A 17,301-nucleotide genomic window follows, 5' to 3' on the forward strand; every position below is an offset into this window, starting at 1 on the left:
ACTGCCAGTGACATTTTTACAGTAAGCAGTGCATTTTTAATTGCACTGATTGCTGTATTAATGCCAATGGTCCCAAAAATGTGTCAAAATTGTCCGACGTGTCCGCCATAATGTCGCAGTCACAATCAAAATCGCTGATTGCCGGCATTACTAGTAAAAAAAAAAATTATAAATAAAAATGCCATAAAACTATCCTCTATTTTGTAGATGCTATAACTTTTGCGCAAACCAATCAATAAACGCTTATTGCGATTTTGTTTACCAAAAATATGTAGAAGAATATGTATCGGCCTAAACTGAGGAAAAAAATGTTTTTTTATATATTTTTGGGAGATATTATAGCAAAATGTAAAAAAGTAATGCATTTTTATTCAAAATTTACGCTTTTTTTGTTTATAGCACAAAAAATAAAAACCGCAGAGGTGATTAAATACCACCAAAAGAAAGCTCTATTTGTGGGAAAAAAAGGACGCCAATTTTGTTTTGGGAGCCACGTCGCACGACCGCACAATTAACAGTTATAGCGACGCAGTGCCGAATCTCAAAAAGGAGCTTAGTCCTTTAGCTGGAAAATGGTTCCGGACTTAAGTGGTTAAATGACCCTTATATGTGAGCCAATTAGGTTTTGAAAGCAACAACAACTCACATCTCCTTATTGGTGGTTCCTAAACAGAAACAATAAAAACTCTGATTGAAGACTTAATACACAAATTCTATTAGCATTGTGTACCTATGAGAACTATGCGCTTTCAGCTGTTAAGCTTTACTCTGAACCTACTGTTTGAGCTAAAAGTTCACCTGTGGTCTGACGGTTGCTCCTTCTTCAGCTGCCAGACCTCACTTTTTCACCTATTCGTTATCAATATGAAGACAGTAAGGGTACTTTCACACTGAGGCATTGGCGGTAAAGCCCATTGATTTCAACAGGCAGGGGCGCTTTAGGCTGGATTCACACCTATGCATTTTTAGTGCTTTTTGCATTTTGCAGATTTGCACTACAGCCCATTTAACATGGTTTCCTATGGAACACGTTCTGTAGTGCAAATCTGCAAAATGCACTAAAAATGCATAGGTGTGAATCCAGTCTTAGGACCGCTCCTAAAGCGCCTCAAAGATGCTGCTTGCAGGACCTTTTTAGCGTCCTGCCAGTGCACAGCTCTCTGGAGAGACAGGAGAAGCACCTCAGTTGAATACGGACCAACCATCAAACTTAGACATGGATGAAGTAAAATGAAAGAACACAGAAATAAACCAAACAAAAAGAGTGTTACATTTAGGGCAATTCTTTATTGCAACCAGGAAAAACTTACATGGGAATAAAGATTCCATAGGCCATGCCTGCCCCAGACTGATCAGAGATCTCTACAAAAGTATGATGTTATGAATAGTACAGCTTTACAATAGAAAGTTAAGGATGCATGCTGGGACAAACTATTTCAGCATTTATGAACTCTAGATAATGCTGTCCCAGGGGTAAATAATAGGAAAATCCTGATGTTTCTACAAAAAGATTCTAATATTCTTTAAAACCGGCCATGGTTAAGTCATGGTGCACTGTTAAAACAACAAATAAAAGTGAATGAATCAAATCGATTAAAACAGCATCTTGTAGGTGTGTAAACGAGTGAGGAAAAAAAAAAAAAAAAAAAACGCAATACATCTCATCAACCCACTTCAAGCAGAGAATGACTGCACTGCGGGGCCAGTTGCTATTGATCAAAAAGCACAGATGAGAGTTCTAGAACTAATTAAACCGAATTCCGATTAATCTACATAGTAGGTGTCAGATTAAAACACACAATGCTGAGTAAGCAGAGTGCTCTCCAACTATTAAAGCACAACTAAATAACTTGATAGGACTCACGGTTATCAATTTGTTGGTTGGTTGGATAGGAATGAAAATATTTGTAAAGTCAGTTTTCACAAGGAAGCAGAAGCACGGGAAGAAAAAATATTGGACATACTTAAAAGAGAATGCTTAGGGGCAACTCGAGAACACCAGATAGAAATATGCTCGCACAAAAATACAAAATGTCAAGGTGCACAGTATACAATACGCCAGCAAAACACAATGGAACTGACAATACTAAAGAAGTTAAACAGTCTTGCTACTTTTTTTATTATTGTTTTTAGGAGTTTTGGATTTTTTTTTTTTAATAAGTTTTCATTTTATGTGTTGTTTTCATATTTTTTTATCTATTATAGTGACAGAGATGGAACTAGAATTAGCAGCATGAGAAAACAGGCAGGAATCATAGACCTCTGTCCAGAGCTGGTATGGTATGGCCTTTACTACAATGGATATCATTCTGTATGGTTCTTGAACACAATTCCTGTTAAGGAGGTCAGGAAGGCACCACATTGGAAGATGCAACTCCCAGCCTACAGGGGTGTCAGAAGGAATCTTACTCACAGGTGTGAAAAGCTGCAATTACATGACAGACACTGCTTGTAACTGGGGACATGGAGATATGCTGCCCTCCTGCCTAGACAGGCCGCTATTGCATGCAGCAATCTCCATGCTCCCAACCTCCATAGTGGCGTCTTCATTGTACAGCCTCTTGATCCCATCATAGAAATCATCAACTTCCATCTGCTCCACTTTACGCTTGGTGGAAGCCTGCTTGCAGGCAGCTGGGGCTGCTACTCGCTGGTAGAAGAAAGTTGCTCCCTTCATAAGAGCTCCTGGTGTGCTTTTACCCTGTTTGTGGACTGCTGGCCCTGGGACAGGGGAGGGACGGAATTGGTACTCTCCTCTGTTGCAGGTCACCAGCATCTGCTTGAAGGGGCTGTAGACATATACAGCGTTGGGAGGCAAGGAAGCCTGCAGAGGAGAAAGGTGCCGTGCTGCCTCTTCCCGACAGCGAAACAGCTGGGAGCTTTCCATCTGTAAGAGATTAGAGAACTAGTAAAACAAACAGATCCCCAATAGCTGAGGCACCATGGTACAGCAAGAACTAGAGAACTGCAGTGTTGCCATTTAAAGTAAAAAAAATTATAGTTAAATATAGTTTAATTAAACTTGTCACCAACTACACTGAAATAAAGTGATTGTAAACCCATGTTTGTTTAAATGACAAAACATAGTATACTCTGTGAAATGGTTTTGCACAGAGCAGCACTGATCCTTCTCTTAGCTGTGGGCCACCATATGAAGCTGCCTCTTATGGTGGCACACCTGCGGGCTTGATCCCGAGCTGCGCTGCCTGCATCTGTAGACAGACAGACAGACAGACAGACAGACAGACAGACAGACAATGTGGCACGGCCCGGCTCCCTCATCACAGGATTTGATTGACAGCAGCAGGAGCCAATGGCCAATGAGGAGGGAGAGAGTGGAGAGAGCTTCTGCTCTCGGGCACAATGCTAGAACGATAGCCAGCTCAGAGGGGAGTTGCATACAGAAGGTTTTTTACCTTAATGCGTAGAGTGCATCAAGATATAAAAAAAATAAATAAATAGGATTCGTGTACTCGCGTATAATCCCTTTGTCTGAAGTTCATTGACAGACACAGCATCTTCATCTTGACCTTAGGGTTATAGCGCCACCTTCAGGAGAGGACTAGGCAGAACATGTGAAAACAGCAAAACTGCAAAGTACCGCCCGGGGGCAGTCCTACTGGTCATAACCCCTCACACTGCATCCAGCAGCTCAGCTCATCAAAGAGCAGTACAACATACATAGGAGGGGTGGATGCTGTGTCCGTTCAATGAACTTCAGAGAAAAGGATTTTATGGTGAGTACAAAAATCCTATTTTCTCTTTCGTTTACTAACGGAGACAGCGTCTTCATCTTGCCCTTCGGGACATCCCCAAACAGTGCCAAAAAAAGAGGGGTGGGAACAGCAAGAAAATAACTCCACCCATAACAACCAGAACTCCTCAATGGAGAAGTTGCAACCTCAAACAGCCGCCTGCAAAACCTTGCGGCCGAAGCAAGCATCCGAAGATTCGCTAAATTTTACAAGGTTGATGCGAGTGCAAGTGTGAACGGACGACCAGGTCACCACCTTACACACCTGGGAAATGGACCCTTGATGTCGGAAAGCCCAGGAGGCACCAATTGCCCTGGTCGAATGCACAGTGACAGGAAAGGGGGGCGCCCGCACCCTTAAGGCATAAGCCTGAACCACCATCTGTCTGATTCATCGAGAAATGGTGGCTGACGAGACCGCCAAGCCCTTCTTCGGACCAGCTACCGATACAAAAACAGCAAGTCCGACCTCTGAAAAAGGAGCAGTAGTAGACAGATACACCCGCAGAGCCTGAACCACGTCCAAAGGAATGCAAAAGCAACCTCTGTGGGGTGTGACGGCCGAGGACACAAGGATGGAAGCGCAATGTCCTAATTTAGATGAAAGGCCGAAACCACCTTTGGAAGAAACGAAGGTTGTGGGCGCAGCACCACCTTATCCTTGTGGAGGACCAAGTAGGGAGACTTGCATGACATGGCCGCCAACTCAAAAACCCTCCTGCCAGATGTAATAGCCACTAGAAAGTCTACTTTCTGAGAAAGTATCAATAAGGGGATCTCCCTAATGTTTTCAAATGGTGGTTTCTGAAGCACCGAGAGCACCAGATTCAAATCCCACGGAGGCAGCGGTGGTCGTACCGGAGGGGCCACATGACAAACCCCCTGAACAAATGTACTCAATGAGTGAGTCACCAAAGGTCGCTGAAAAACAAAAAAAAAACAAAGCCAAAAGCTGGTATCTGCCCTTTAATGGTGTTTAATGCAAGTTACTGATCGACTCCTTGCTGCAAAAACAGCAGGATCCTGGAAATCGAGCATGTGCAAAATCTCCTCACACATGGAGATGTAGGCCTTCCACGTACGATGATAAAGCTTCAGAGTAGACGACTTCTGTGCCCTCAGCATAGTGGAGATTACCAAATCCGACAGACCTCGGTCCCTTAGCACCTGGCTTTCAACAGCCATGCCGTTAAAGCTAGCGACTGTAAAGCAGGATAAAGTATTGGACCTTGCGACAAAAGGTCCGCTCGCATCGGTAGCCACCAAGGAACATGTATAGATGGTACCCCTGTGCTACTATGAGATATTCGATATAAATGCCAGGTGCTGCAGACACCGTGTGAGTAAACAATTCTCAAAACAAAAATCAGTATAAAAAAAAGGAGCAAAGGAACATCCGCCACCATTCGTACTATGTTGGCGTACCAAGGATGTCGAGGCCAATCTGGGGCAATCAGAATCACCGGAATTCCCTCAGCCTCCACTCTGCGAAGTAGACGAGGTAGAAGTTTGAGTGAGGGGGCATAAATCAGCTGATAATGTCCCCATGGAGGCACCAAAGCACCTGCCGCATCCGTCCAGGGATCTTTTGACCTGGCCACAAAGCTCTCTACCTTTCCGATTGAGTCAAGAAGCCAGGAGATCCACATCTGGAGTTCCTCACCTTAGGCAAAGGAGCCAAAATACATCCGGGTGTAGCTACCATTCCCCTTGGTCCAGCATCTGATGACTTAAGTAGTCCGCTTGCCAGGTTTCTATGCCCAGAATGTACATGGCACACAGAGCTGGCACGCAGCGCTCTGCCCACCGCAGGATGTGAGCGACCTCCGGGGCTGCAGCCTAGGTCCATTTTCCTCCTTGATAGTTGACATATACGCCACCACCGTGGCTTTGTCCGACTGGATCCTGACCGGAAGCCCATGCAGCCTCTGTGACCATGTGGAGAGGCACCACCCGATTGCCGGAAGTTCCAGCACATTGATCGGCAGGCGGGATTCTTCCTGCATCCAGCGACCCTGGGCCGACTGTACGCCCCAAACTCCCCCCCCACCCGGTCATTGTGATCACTATCCAATGAAGAGGAAGGAACAACTTCCTGGACTGAAGGGCCGGAGACCTCAGCCACCAGAGCAGGGAATCCCCGACTAGCTGGCTCACCTGAATTTGAAAATCCAGTGATAACGGAGATTTGTCCCATTTGGACAGGATCTCCTTTTGTAAGACTCGAATGTGGAATTGAGCATACGGTACCGCCTCAAAAGTGGCTACCATGAGACCCAGGACTCGCATTCAAAAACACAGTGACGACCACCTGCAGGACACCAACAACTTCACTGCAGCTTGAAGAGTCTGCAACTTGTCCGAAGGGAGAAAGACTTTCATCTGAGGAGTCCAGAAGCAAGCCCAGGTACTCCATGCGTTGAGTCGGCACCAGCACTGACTTCTGGAGGTTCAGTACCCAACCAAACTCCCATAGAGTTTGCATGGCGAGTTTTCTGCAAACTCCCGAAGGCAATCCCCCACCCAAGAGTCGGGCGGGGGCAAACCTTCATGCGGCAACAGATTTTCTCGCAGGGGCTCGTTTGGCTTGTGAAACCAGGGACGCTCTTGTCCCTCAGCAGGCACCTTGTCAGACTGGGAACACATACCTGCCGACCCGGGTGGACGAATAATCTGCTTCTGATCGGAAAAGGAGGGCCCTTGCCTACGGCGTGGCTCCTTACCTTTCCTGGACTGTGGGAGCAACGTACTCTTGCCCCCCGTAACATTCTTAATAATGTCATCCAGAGAGGCTCCAAACAGCTTCTCTCCCTGGAAGGGCAAATCCGCCAGTGCTTTCTTAGATGCCTGGTCCGCAGACCAGCATTTTAGCCAAATCAGGCGACGTAGCACCAGAGCTGATACTGAGGCTCTAGAGAGCAAGGGCGCCGTATCTAAGGCTGCATCGCAGACATACTTAAGGCCCTGTACCAACTGGTCCGCCAGCTCCACGCAGACTGGAGATGCCTGCTGCTTTCTCCAACTCACGGTGCAACAATTTAGCCCATTCAGTAAGCGTCTGGGACACCAGGGCCGTGGCCAACACTGGCCGCAATGCTGACCCCACCACCGTAAACATGGACCGGGCAACCGCCTCAGCCCTCCTGTCGGAAGGGTCCTTGATAAGTGCTCCTACAAGAGCTTTTTCCTGCGCTGACCCGGACACAGAGTCCTTCTTGCTGTCCTAAACTGTTCTGGTCCTCATCCTGAAATGTCAGAACAGGGGCCGCCTGCCACAGCAGGACACCAGTCTGAATCAGAGCTTTCCCCAGAAGACGGTGGGGGGAGGTGGTGTTTTTTACCCCCCTTGTGCCCGCACGCCGCTTCCACCCTGGCAACACAGGACTCCAGGACCACCGACAGAGCGTCCATAGGCACCACAGGTATAGGGGAACCAGTTGCCATAACCGGGATGTCTGGGGAAGAAGCGCCAGCTTCTGACGCCATACTGATCCACACACGCCTGTTACCACTTAGGGACCCAAGGCAAGTCACACAAAACGTCCACCCTCCTATCTGCCACAGACTGAGGGGCCCCTCGCAGGACTCACCACCCTGACCCAGCCACGAGGTGTTCTGTGTAAAAAGCACGCTGTTCGAGAAAGAAACAGTCACCCAAAGCTAGAGGCAAAACAAGCTTAGGCTACTAGAAAATGGCCGCCTCAGCAAAAAAGGTTTGAGGGCGGCCTCAGGAAAATTGCAGCGGCCTCCCCGCATGGCATACACACCAAAACACCCCACCATGGCCCAAGAAACAGGGAAGAGGGCGAGCACACCCTCATCACCCAGTGCAGCCCCCTGCCAGGACTTGGAGCCCCCCCGGCCAGGTACATGCACCGCACCCCCATATGCCCAGTCACACAGCGGCCCATAGCATGGGGAGGAGGGGTAGGACAGGGAGAGAAGAAAGGGAGCGTGAGAGACCCCCCTAGTTGACCTCCCAGGGAATACCCAGCTGCTCCATCCTGCCGAGACAGATGGAACCATACTTACCCCTCCTGCAGGGACTGCTGGACGCATTCCATGGACAGATCCATCACCCGAGCAGTACGGGGTGGCTGTCGGCCACAGCACACTGTGACATGGACAGCAGTAGCCTGGTCATATGTATTCCCGGAGCATATAGCTCACCGGCCACCCCTGGATCAGATGGGGAGACTCTACCTCATGCTCACGCTCGATGGACAGGCTGGGGAGACTAACAGGATCTATATTATTCAGCCTGGCACCCAGCCCGGCTGTTGATTGTATATCACAGGTTTTAAAAATGCAGTAAAAATTAAAAAATTCCCAGGACCAATGGTCCCCACCGGGAGCCAGGTCCTTCTACACTAGGCAGGAAAAAACGGAGCTGCTTTATGCAGTGTGAGGGTTTATAGCCGGTAGTACCGCCCCCTGGGTGGTACTGTGCAGTTTTGCCGTTTTTACATGCTCTGCCTAGTCCTCTACTGAAGGGGGCGATATAAGACTAAGGTCAAGATGAAGATGCTGTGTCCGTCAATGAACGAAAGAGAAAAAACCTTCTACCTTTGCTTTTAAGCTATGTTTAATTAAACGTGGCTGTAGACACCAAAAGGGGATTGGAATGTCCCTAAACATTGCACAAGGCAATGGGCTATTGGATGTAGTAATCCAATCAAGAGCTACAGGGAAAATCTACATGCACATGCCCAGGAGCTTTACAGGAAGGTATTTAAAAGGGACCTTGTGGTATTTGCTATTAGACAAGATTTTAAAAGGCGGTCAAACACTGCCCAAATTTAGCACTACCCTGCTATGAGCCATTACAAAAAACATGCAATAATTGCATTGGCGGATGCCCCCTTGGACTTTATCTATGGCAGAATAAAGGATGTACAGTATATAGGTCAAAATAATTAATTAAAAAAGCATAATAATATCAACTTTATTAATATACAAAAACTAGAAACAGTGCATATAGCATACAAATATATTCAACAATCATAAATTGTAACGATGCATCAAATGAATGAACATATATAAGGTATCATGAATTAACCCAAGCTTGCAATTCCAAAGTGCCGTCCAAAACAATAAGATCAGCAGATTGGATATTTAACCATAAACCCAACATGTTTCGGAAATTATTGCATTGTTGTGAATTTTCCTTCTTCAGGGGTGGTTTATTATGGACCAATGTTGGGATATTATTTTCTTATCTGTAATGCAAAAAAAAAAAAAATGCAATCTGTTGTAAAGGAGTTACAAACCCGAAAAATACGCACATATCAGACTCATTGAAAACGGTAAAAGCAGCAATACAGAAAAACCGTACACGCTGGTCGCACGACTCCTCACATTCATACAGTGTAGATGGTAACACATGCATCCATAGCTGGGGTGTCAGATCGCATCCACAAAAGACACCTGATAAATGCCGCAAAAGGAGTTTGTGTTGTAAAAATAATCGTACATGAAAAATAAAAACAAAGAAAAAATAATAAGAAAGACTCCCTATTGTAACAAGTGCACATTTATGTGGGCATATAGTAAATAGTATTCCAAAATTAAATGGGGATCTGCCACATAGTTAGACATTACACAGGGAAAAGAAATGCATTAAAAACACAAATACAGTATTATATACAGTAATTTTTTTATATTACTGTATTTATGTAGGTTTTTAATTCATTTATTTTCCCTGTGTAAACACGCTGCTCGCTACTTCTTCCTTTGTCCATTAGGTGGCTCTATATCATGTGTTCTCCTTGCTGATACCCGGCGGGTAAGCTCCCCTAGTGCAGGCTGAACAAATGACGGAGTATCTCCATCTATGTTCTAGCCTATTTGCATTGGGAGGAGCTTGTCGATGTGTCTCTGCCATGCCTTGAGCCTCCCCGCGTCACCGGAGGGAGGCGCGGCCCTCGGGGCGTGGCTGCAACCCCCGCCTCAGAAAAAAAAAGACGCCCTGCACTCTACGATCAGTTATCTCTGTATTGCTGACGTTGCCACACCCCCGAGGTGTGGCCTTGCCGCAGACTTCTGTTTAGAAAATATGCCCTGCCTCTCACGATCAGCGGTCTGTATACAGCTGATCGGTAACTGCGTACTTCTGTTTAAAAAAGATGCTCTGTCCCTCACAATCAGCTGTGTACAGCTGATTAGTAATTACTGCAATCAGCTGTTCCTTCTCCCCACAGCTGATCGGCCGTATTAGTAGGATTACTCCTTCCCACTTGCCCTCAGGTGATTGGCTGATGCCGGGACACAGCCTGTATATATTTACTGACTCGATTCATTTTGGAATACTATTTACTATATACCCACATAAAAAATGTTTGCGGCATTTATCAGGCGTCTTTTGTGGATGCGATCTGACACCCCAGCTATGGATGCATGTGTTACCATCTACACTGTATGGATATGAGGAGTCATGCAACCAGCGTGTACTGTTTTTCTGTATTGCCGGTTTTACCGTTTTGTCAGAAACCATGAACCAGACCAAGACAGAAGTACAATGAAATCACACTTGTTTATTAATAAAAATAAAAAGGTAAATAAATAGAGTAAGCGTAGTCAAAGCATAGCCAGAGTCCAGTAACCGGATCGAGCAGTCAGCCAGTCTAGAGTTCAATAACCAGATCGGGTAATCAGCCAGGCCAGAAGTCAGGGATCCAAGTGGAGCAACAGCAAGCAGGATAAGAAGCCAGAAGGGATGTCAGCAAACCAATCTTTAAACAGAACCGCAGGAGATGGTTTCATGTGATGTGACCAAGGCGAAGGCAGAGATGAAGTGAGCTGGACAGCTTTAAGTAGGCAGGTCAGACGAACAGGATCAGGGACAGCTGGGTAATTGTGGAGAGAGATGAGAGCTGGCAATTAGCCGACAGCTGAGCAGCCAGCCTAGAGAAGGAAGGGCTAAGCCAGCACTGACACGTTTTCAATGAGTCTGATATGCGAGTACTTTTTGGGTTTGAAGCTCCTTTACAACAGATTGTGCCTTTTTTGAGGTTATTCTATATATCAAAATGCCTCTACCATTATATATTTTTTCATATTCACATTACAGATAAGAAAATAATATCCCAATATTGGTCCATAATAAACCACCCCTGAAGAAGGAAAATGCACAACAATTCAATCATTTCCGAAACATGTTGGGTTTATAATGGTTGAATATCCAATCTGCTGATCCTATTGTTTTGGACGGCACTTTGGAATTGCAAGCTTGGGTTAATTCATACCACCTTATATATGTTCATTCATTGATTTATCGTTACAATTTACGATTGTTGAATATATTTGTATGCTATATGCACTGTTTCTAGTTTTTGTATATTAATAAAGTTGGCATTATTATGCCTTTTAATTAATTATTTTGACCTATATACATCCTTTATTGTGCCATAGATAAAATCCAAGGGGGCATCCCCCAATGCAATTGTTGCATGTTTTTTTTAATGCTATTTAGGATGATGGCAGTTTAATCCACACAAATTCAATTCTCAATCATTTTTTTTTCTCTGCTATGAGCCAACAAGAAGTACATACTTCTAAATACTATACTGTAATGAAATATTAAAAAAGCTTTCAGTTACCAGTAAATAAAAATGGTTCCAAGTGTCCTGTCAACCAGCTTATGCCATTTTTTCTAGTACAGGCTCCCTGAAGTATTAGGCCTCATGTATACAAGGCTTTAAAAAAACATTGCTTTTTATAGGTGTTTGACATTTTTTTTCAGCCTGTAAAAGCACCTCTATGTTATCTCATGTGTCCATGCACACATAGGCATTCAAAGGTGTATTAGAAGAGGAGCATTTACAGGTTGAAAAAATACCCATCACTGGCACGTTCTAAGAGGGGAGCTAAAGAGCAGGAAAAATGCTTGTGGTGCCTAAACAAGCGATAACGCGTCTAAACTCGAAGATGCATTTTGGGCGTGTGTAAACGTTAATGCATTCCAATGGCAAGACTAAAATGAATATTCTAGCCAATAGAATATATGAACGCTCAATGCTAGACACACCTGAAGGCGTGTGCAATATGCGACTTTGGGCGTGTTTTTCAAGCTGAGTAAAAAGGTATTGAGAGGAGAAACTAAATACCCTGTGTGCAAAAGGCCCTAAGTCAGGGGTCTCAAACTGGTGGCCCTCCAGCTGTTACAAAACTACAAGTCCCAAAGCATTGCAAGGTTGACAGTTACAAGCATGACTCCTACAGGCAGAGGCATGATGGGACTTGTAGTTTCGCAACAGCTGGAGGGCCACCAGTTTGAGATCCCTGCCCCAAGTGGTAGACCTGGGAAGAATAAAAGAAAACAAAGAAAATACATTTTCGATCAATTTGACCTCTCAACTCGATTCAAGATTTAAATCGTTTTTTTTCCCCAGCCCTACTAAGTGGCAATTTTCAAGTTTGATTACAAAGCAAGCTAGCAGTTTTTCTAACAGTGTGTCAGATTGTTGGAGGCAGGTTTTAATAACATACTGCAAGTGGCTAGGGAAATTTTTTTTAAATCCACATGAGATGGGAGCGTTTGCATTTTTGAATAAGTGGAAATTCCCTTCAAACTTTAGAATGTGTAACATACCTGTGCAGTCTGAAGCAGTTTGATGGTAAGCCCCAGCCAATCAGGAAGTAGTTTTTCCAGATCTAAGCTGAGGACAGCCAATGCCAACATGGAGCCCTTGAATTGCAGGAGCTGGTGAGAAGCAACACACTGAAGAAGCTGCCGAGTGAGCAGAGCCAAGTGCTGCGATGGATTCATCTCTGGCATCCTGTCTAACATCTGAGGGCTGCTGGTCAGTGCCATGGCATGGAACTGCATACAAAGAGAAAAACTTGAGGCCTAGATTGGTGTACACTTGCACTAGAGCCATTATGATACTTGGATGCTCTATTGCAGACATATATCATTTAAAGTGTTACTAAACACACAACAGTAAAATCAGTCGGTATATGCAGTAAAGCATGCTTGATAAACTCACAGTGGAACCTAAGGGAGTAATCATTTGCATTGTGTAAAAAAGATGTTTGATCCTGTCTCCTCGGATCCTCTCCTCCTTCCACTGTACCCAATATAATTCCTGATAATAAAGAGCCAGGGGACAGGCTGCACATGCTTAGTTTGGTGTGCATTGCTAGAGTTTTTTTTTTTCTTGGGAGGGTGCATGTGATCAGCACAGGGGCAATCAGTACTGTCCAGATACAGATCAAGGGTGCTGCATCCTGATAGGATAATCATGCGAGAATGAAAACTCCTCCTACAAGTTTAACCAGACACTGATAGAAGTAACAAGACTGCTGTAACTGCTGATGAAAAAAGTTATTTAGCAGTATATAATTACTAAAATAGTTGCATTTCAGTGTTCTGTGTACTGTGGGAGACCAGATATAGTGAATGTAAGGTCCTGGGTGAAGTAATACCTTAACTGGTTAACGACGAGATCACACAGATATATTGCAGCAGAATGTCTCTCCTGAGCGAAATCCTGTATGGGTATGTCCTACACTTATTTTTTTGGGCACCAGAGGGTGTGCGCCCGTTGCACGGTGGGGGATCCGATGCATGTGGCCAGCGGGCACAATTGCCACCGGTTATGTGCAATCGTGTGCACATGTGCCAGCATGTAAACACACAAATCCCTGCGCTGTCAGAGAAGAGGAGCCAAGTAGGAAAAATGATATGACTCCTCTCCTAGTCAATCCTATCTCCATACAGTTAGAAGACACAATTAACCCCTTGATCGCCCACTAGTGTTAACCCCTTCCCTGCCAGTGACATTTACACAGTAATCAGTGAATTTTTATAGCACTGATCGCTGTATAAATGCCAATGGTCCCAAAAAAAGTGTCAAAAGTCTCTGATCAGTCTGTCGCAATAACGCTAAAAATCATAGATCACTGCCATTACTAGTAAAAAAAACAAAAAAAATTACATAAATATTTACCTTGCTATAACTTTTGCGCAAACCAATCAATATACGCTTATTGATATTTTTCTTTTTTACCAAAAATATGTAGAAGAATATATATTGGCCTAAACTGATGAAGAAATTTGTATTTATTTTTTTAATTTGGGGGATATTTATTATAGCAATAAGTAAAAATATATAGATTTTTTTTTAAAATTGGCATTTTTTTTTCTATAGTGCAAAAACTAAAAACCGCAGAGGTGATCAAATACCACCAAAAGAAATCTCTATCTGAAAAAAAAAAAAAAAAGGATGCAAAATTTCATTTGGGTTCAGCGTAGAAAGACCGTGCAATTGTCAGTTGAAGCGTCGTGGTGACAAATTGTAAAAAGTGCTCTGGTCAGGAAGAGGGTAAAATCTTCCGGGGCTGAAGTGGTTAAGTATACTGTATTATACAACAAATTCAGTGGAAGACGTTCTATGGTTAGAAAGGATACAAATTGCACCTGAAATCGCACAAACCCCCTGCTAAGTCAGCAAAGCTCTCACTCTCCACTGTTTGAAAAACTCTGGCTCTGAGACCCCTTTCACACTGGGGCGTTTTTTCAGGCGCTTTAGCATTAAAAAAAAAAAAAAAGCGCCTGTAAAGCGCTTGAAAGAAGCTGCAACTGCAATCCCAATGTAAAAGCCCAAGTGCTTTCACACTGAGATCCCTTTCACACCGGGGCGTTTTTCAGGTGCTTTAGCTTTAAAAAAAAAAAAAAGCGCCTGTAAAGCTCCTGAAAGAAGCCGCAACTGCAATCCCAATGTAAAAGCCTGAGTGCTTTCACACAGAGGTGCTGCGCTGGCAGGGCGTCAAAAAAAAGTCCTGCAAGTAGCCTTTTTGCAGCGGTGAATACAATGCTCCTAAAGCGCCCCTTGCCATTGAAATCAATGGGAAGCACCTGTAAAACACCTGAAAAGCGCTATTGGCAGCAGCATTTTGTGGGCACTTTTAACCCTTTATTTGGCCACTAGCAGGGGTTAAAAGCGCCCCAATAATGCTCGAAAAACGCTGGTAAAGCGCTGCTAGTTTAAGCGGCGCTTTACGAGCGTTTTTCGGGTGCTGACATTGTGAAAGACCAAGTTAGACTTACCGGTAACTTGTTTTCCAGAAGTCTTTCAGGACAGCACCTGAGAGATAGCGACTCCTCCCTCCTCGTTAGGAAACACCTTCTTCCTCCAGACTTTAAAGGGAGGCGCCTCCCTACCACACCTCAGTTGTAGAAGAGAACCTCCGGCCCCGGCTGGAACACATAAACACATACGTTAGTCACAGCGTAGCATAATACAATACCATAGGGCGGGATGTTTGCTGTCCTGAAAGACTTCTGGAAAATAAGTTACCGGTAAGTCTAACTTGGTCTTTCCCAAGGCGTCTTTCAGGACAGCACCTGAGAGGATAACAGAGATTTACCCCTTAGGGCGGGACAACAGCTTGCAGGACCTTTCTGCCAAATGCCTGATCGCTGGCCGAAGTGAGGTCCAGTCTATAATGTTTCACAAATGTGTGAAAACTCGACCATGTCGCCGCCTTGCAGATCTGCTCAGGGGTGGCACCAGCTCTCTCTGCCCACGTAGACGCCAGAGCCCTGGTTGGGTGTGCACAAATTCCTGCTGGAGGATATAATCCTGCCTGGGAATATGCCTCAGAGATAGCCAATTTCAGCCATCTAGCTAAAGTAACTTTAGAAGCTTGAAAACCCTTTTTTCTTCCTGAGAAAAGTACAAACAGTGAATCTGAACGCCTGAAGGACTCCGTCCTTTCTAGATAACTCAGCAGAGTCCTCCTGACGTCCAAAGTATGGAAAAGAGTCTCCTTATTTCCTTTGGGGTTAACACAAAAGGTTGGCAGTACTATGTCCTGTATACGGTTCTGAACTGAAGCTACCTTCGGTAAGAATTTTGCATCTGTTCTAAGAATAACTCTGTCAGGAAAAATGGAAAGCTATGGTTCTTTAACTGACAGAGCATTTAGCTCACTGATCCTGCGTGCAGAGACAATGGCAATCAGAAAAACGGTTTTTAATGTGAGAAACCTAAGGGAAGCCTCCACAAGAGGCTCAAAAGGCCCCTTTGTTAGAGACTGTAGGACTAACGACAAATCCCATCTAGGAAAAACCTTAATCGGAACTGGCCTAGATCTTTTAAGGGCTCTAAAGAATCTGATCACCAGCGGACCTGAGGTCACAGATTTCTCTAAGAACACTGTCAGAGCTGCTACCTGCACCCTCAGGGTACTAACTGCCAGACCCTTGTCTGCTCCATCTTGTAAAAAAAAAACTCCAAGATGGAGACAAGGCTCCCTGGCACCTGGGCGGCTGAAAAACACCAAGTTTTATAACGCTTCCAAACCTTAGAATAGATGGCCCCCGTAACCCTTTTCCTACTTGCCAAAAGGGTAGAGATCAAACAGTTGGAAAACCCCTTGCTCCTAAGGAGCTGCCTTTCAGAAACCAGGCCGTGAGGGCCAGGCTGGCCACTCCTGGATGGTTTACTGGGCCCTGCAACAACAGATCGTGCCTGAGGGGCAGATGCCAACAAGGCTTGATTGCCAGACCTAGAACTGTTGAAAACCAGGCCCTTTTTGGCCAAAAGGGCGTGATTAGAATAACTGGCACCTTCTCCCTCTGAATTTTCCTTAAAATTAACGGGATTAACTGAAATGGGGGGAAGGCGTAGCAAAGACGAAATTCCCATGGATAAGCTAGCGCATCTGTGCCCAGCGAGCCATCGCGACTGTCCAGGGAAAAGAACTGGGGAACCTGGGCGTTCACCCTTGAGGTGAACAGGTCCACCTCTGGTAAACCCCATTTTCCGGCAATCATTGCGAATACCTCCGGGTTTAGAGACCATTCCGCTTCCTGAATAGCGTTTCTGCTTAGGAAGTCCGCTAACCTGTTTAGATCCCCTTTTAGGTGGACTGCTGATAGGGATAACAAACGTCTTTCCGCCCACCGAAGAATCTCCATGGCCAGTACCTGAAGCGACCTGCTTCTTGTACCCCCCTGTCTGTTTAAATAAGCCACCGCCGTGGCATTGTCTGTTAGGACCTGGACGTGATGGGACTGGAGTTCCTGAACAAACAACTCCAGAGCCAAGGCAATCGCCTTGAGCTCCCTCCAGTTTGAGGACCTTATTGCCTCCTCTTTGGCCCAGGACCCCTGAGTGAAACGTGTTCCTAGATGGGCTCCCCACCCCCAGGAACTGGCGTCGGTTGTTAGTCTTTTCTCGACTGGAAAAGCCCAGACTAACCCCTCCGATAAGACATCCTGTCTTTTCCACCACCATAGGGACCTTTTTACCTGGGTTGACACTCTTACCTCTGCCTCTAGGGATGCCACTGTGTGATCCCAAGATTTGAGAAGGAAAGCCTGCAGACACCTGAAATGCATTCTTGCCCACTGGACTGCTGGCATTGTTGAAGTTAGAACCCCCAAAGCTGACATAACCTGTCTTACTGTCAGATTTTGGCTGGTCTGTAATAAAGACACTGCACCACCATGATCTCTTGAGCAAAAGATCCATGCGTTTGTCCATCGGATCTTTCAAAACTCCCATGTCCTCAAAGGACAGATCCGTGGACCTTGAAAC

General features: G+C 45.1%; 1 protein-coding gene across 2 annotated transcripts in view; it reads right to left on the reverse strand.

The window, feature by feature from the left end:
• Positions 1-1,267: 1,267 nt before the first annotated feature.
• CCNI (cyclin I) overlaps positions 1,268-17,301 on the reverse strand; it is a 78,815-nt gene continuing 62,781 nt past the window's right edge. For both annotated transcript variants that reach the window (XM_077476079.1, XM_077476078.1), the window contains exons 6-7: positions 12,345-12,575; positions 1,268-2,887 (exon numbers count right to left, since the gene is read on the reverse strand). In XM_077476079.1, the coding sequence (XP_077332205.1) occupies positions 2,432-2,887; positions 12,345-12,575 (687 nt within the window). In that variant the 3' untranslated portion in view covers positions 1,268-2,431. The remainder of the gene's footprint in view (positions 2,888-12,344; positions 12,576-17,301) is intronic.

Source organism: Lithobates pipiens, unplaced genomic scaffold, assembly GCF_037356315.1.
Source record: "Lithobates pipiens isolate NorthernLeopardFrog02 unplaced genomic scaffold, aLitPip1_a1.2 Scaffold_13, whole genome shotgun sequence".
NCBI classification, from domain to species: domain Eukaryota; kingdom Metazoa; phylum Chordata; class Amphibia; order Anura; family Ranidae; genus Lithobates; species Lithobates pipiens.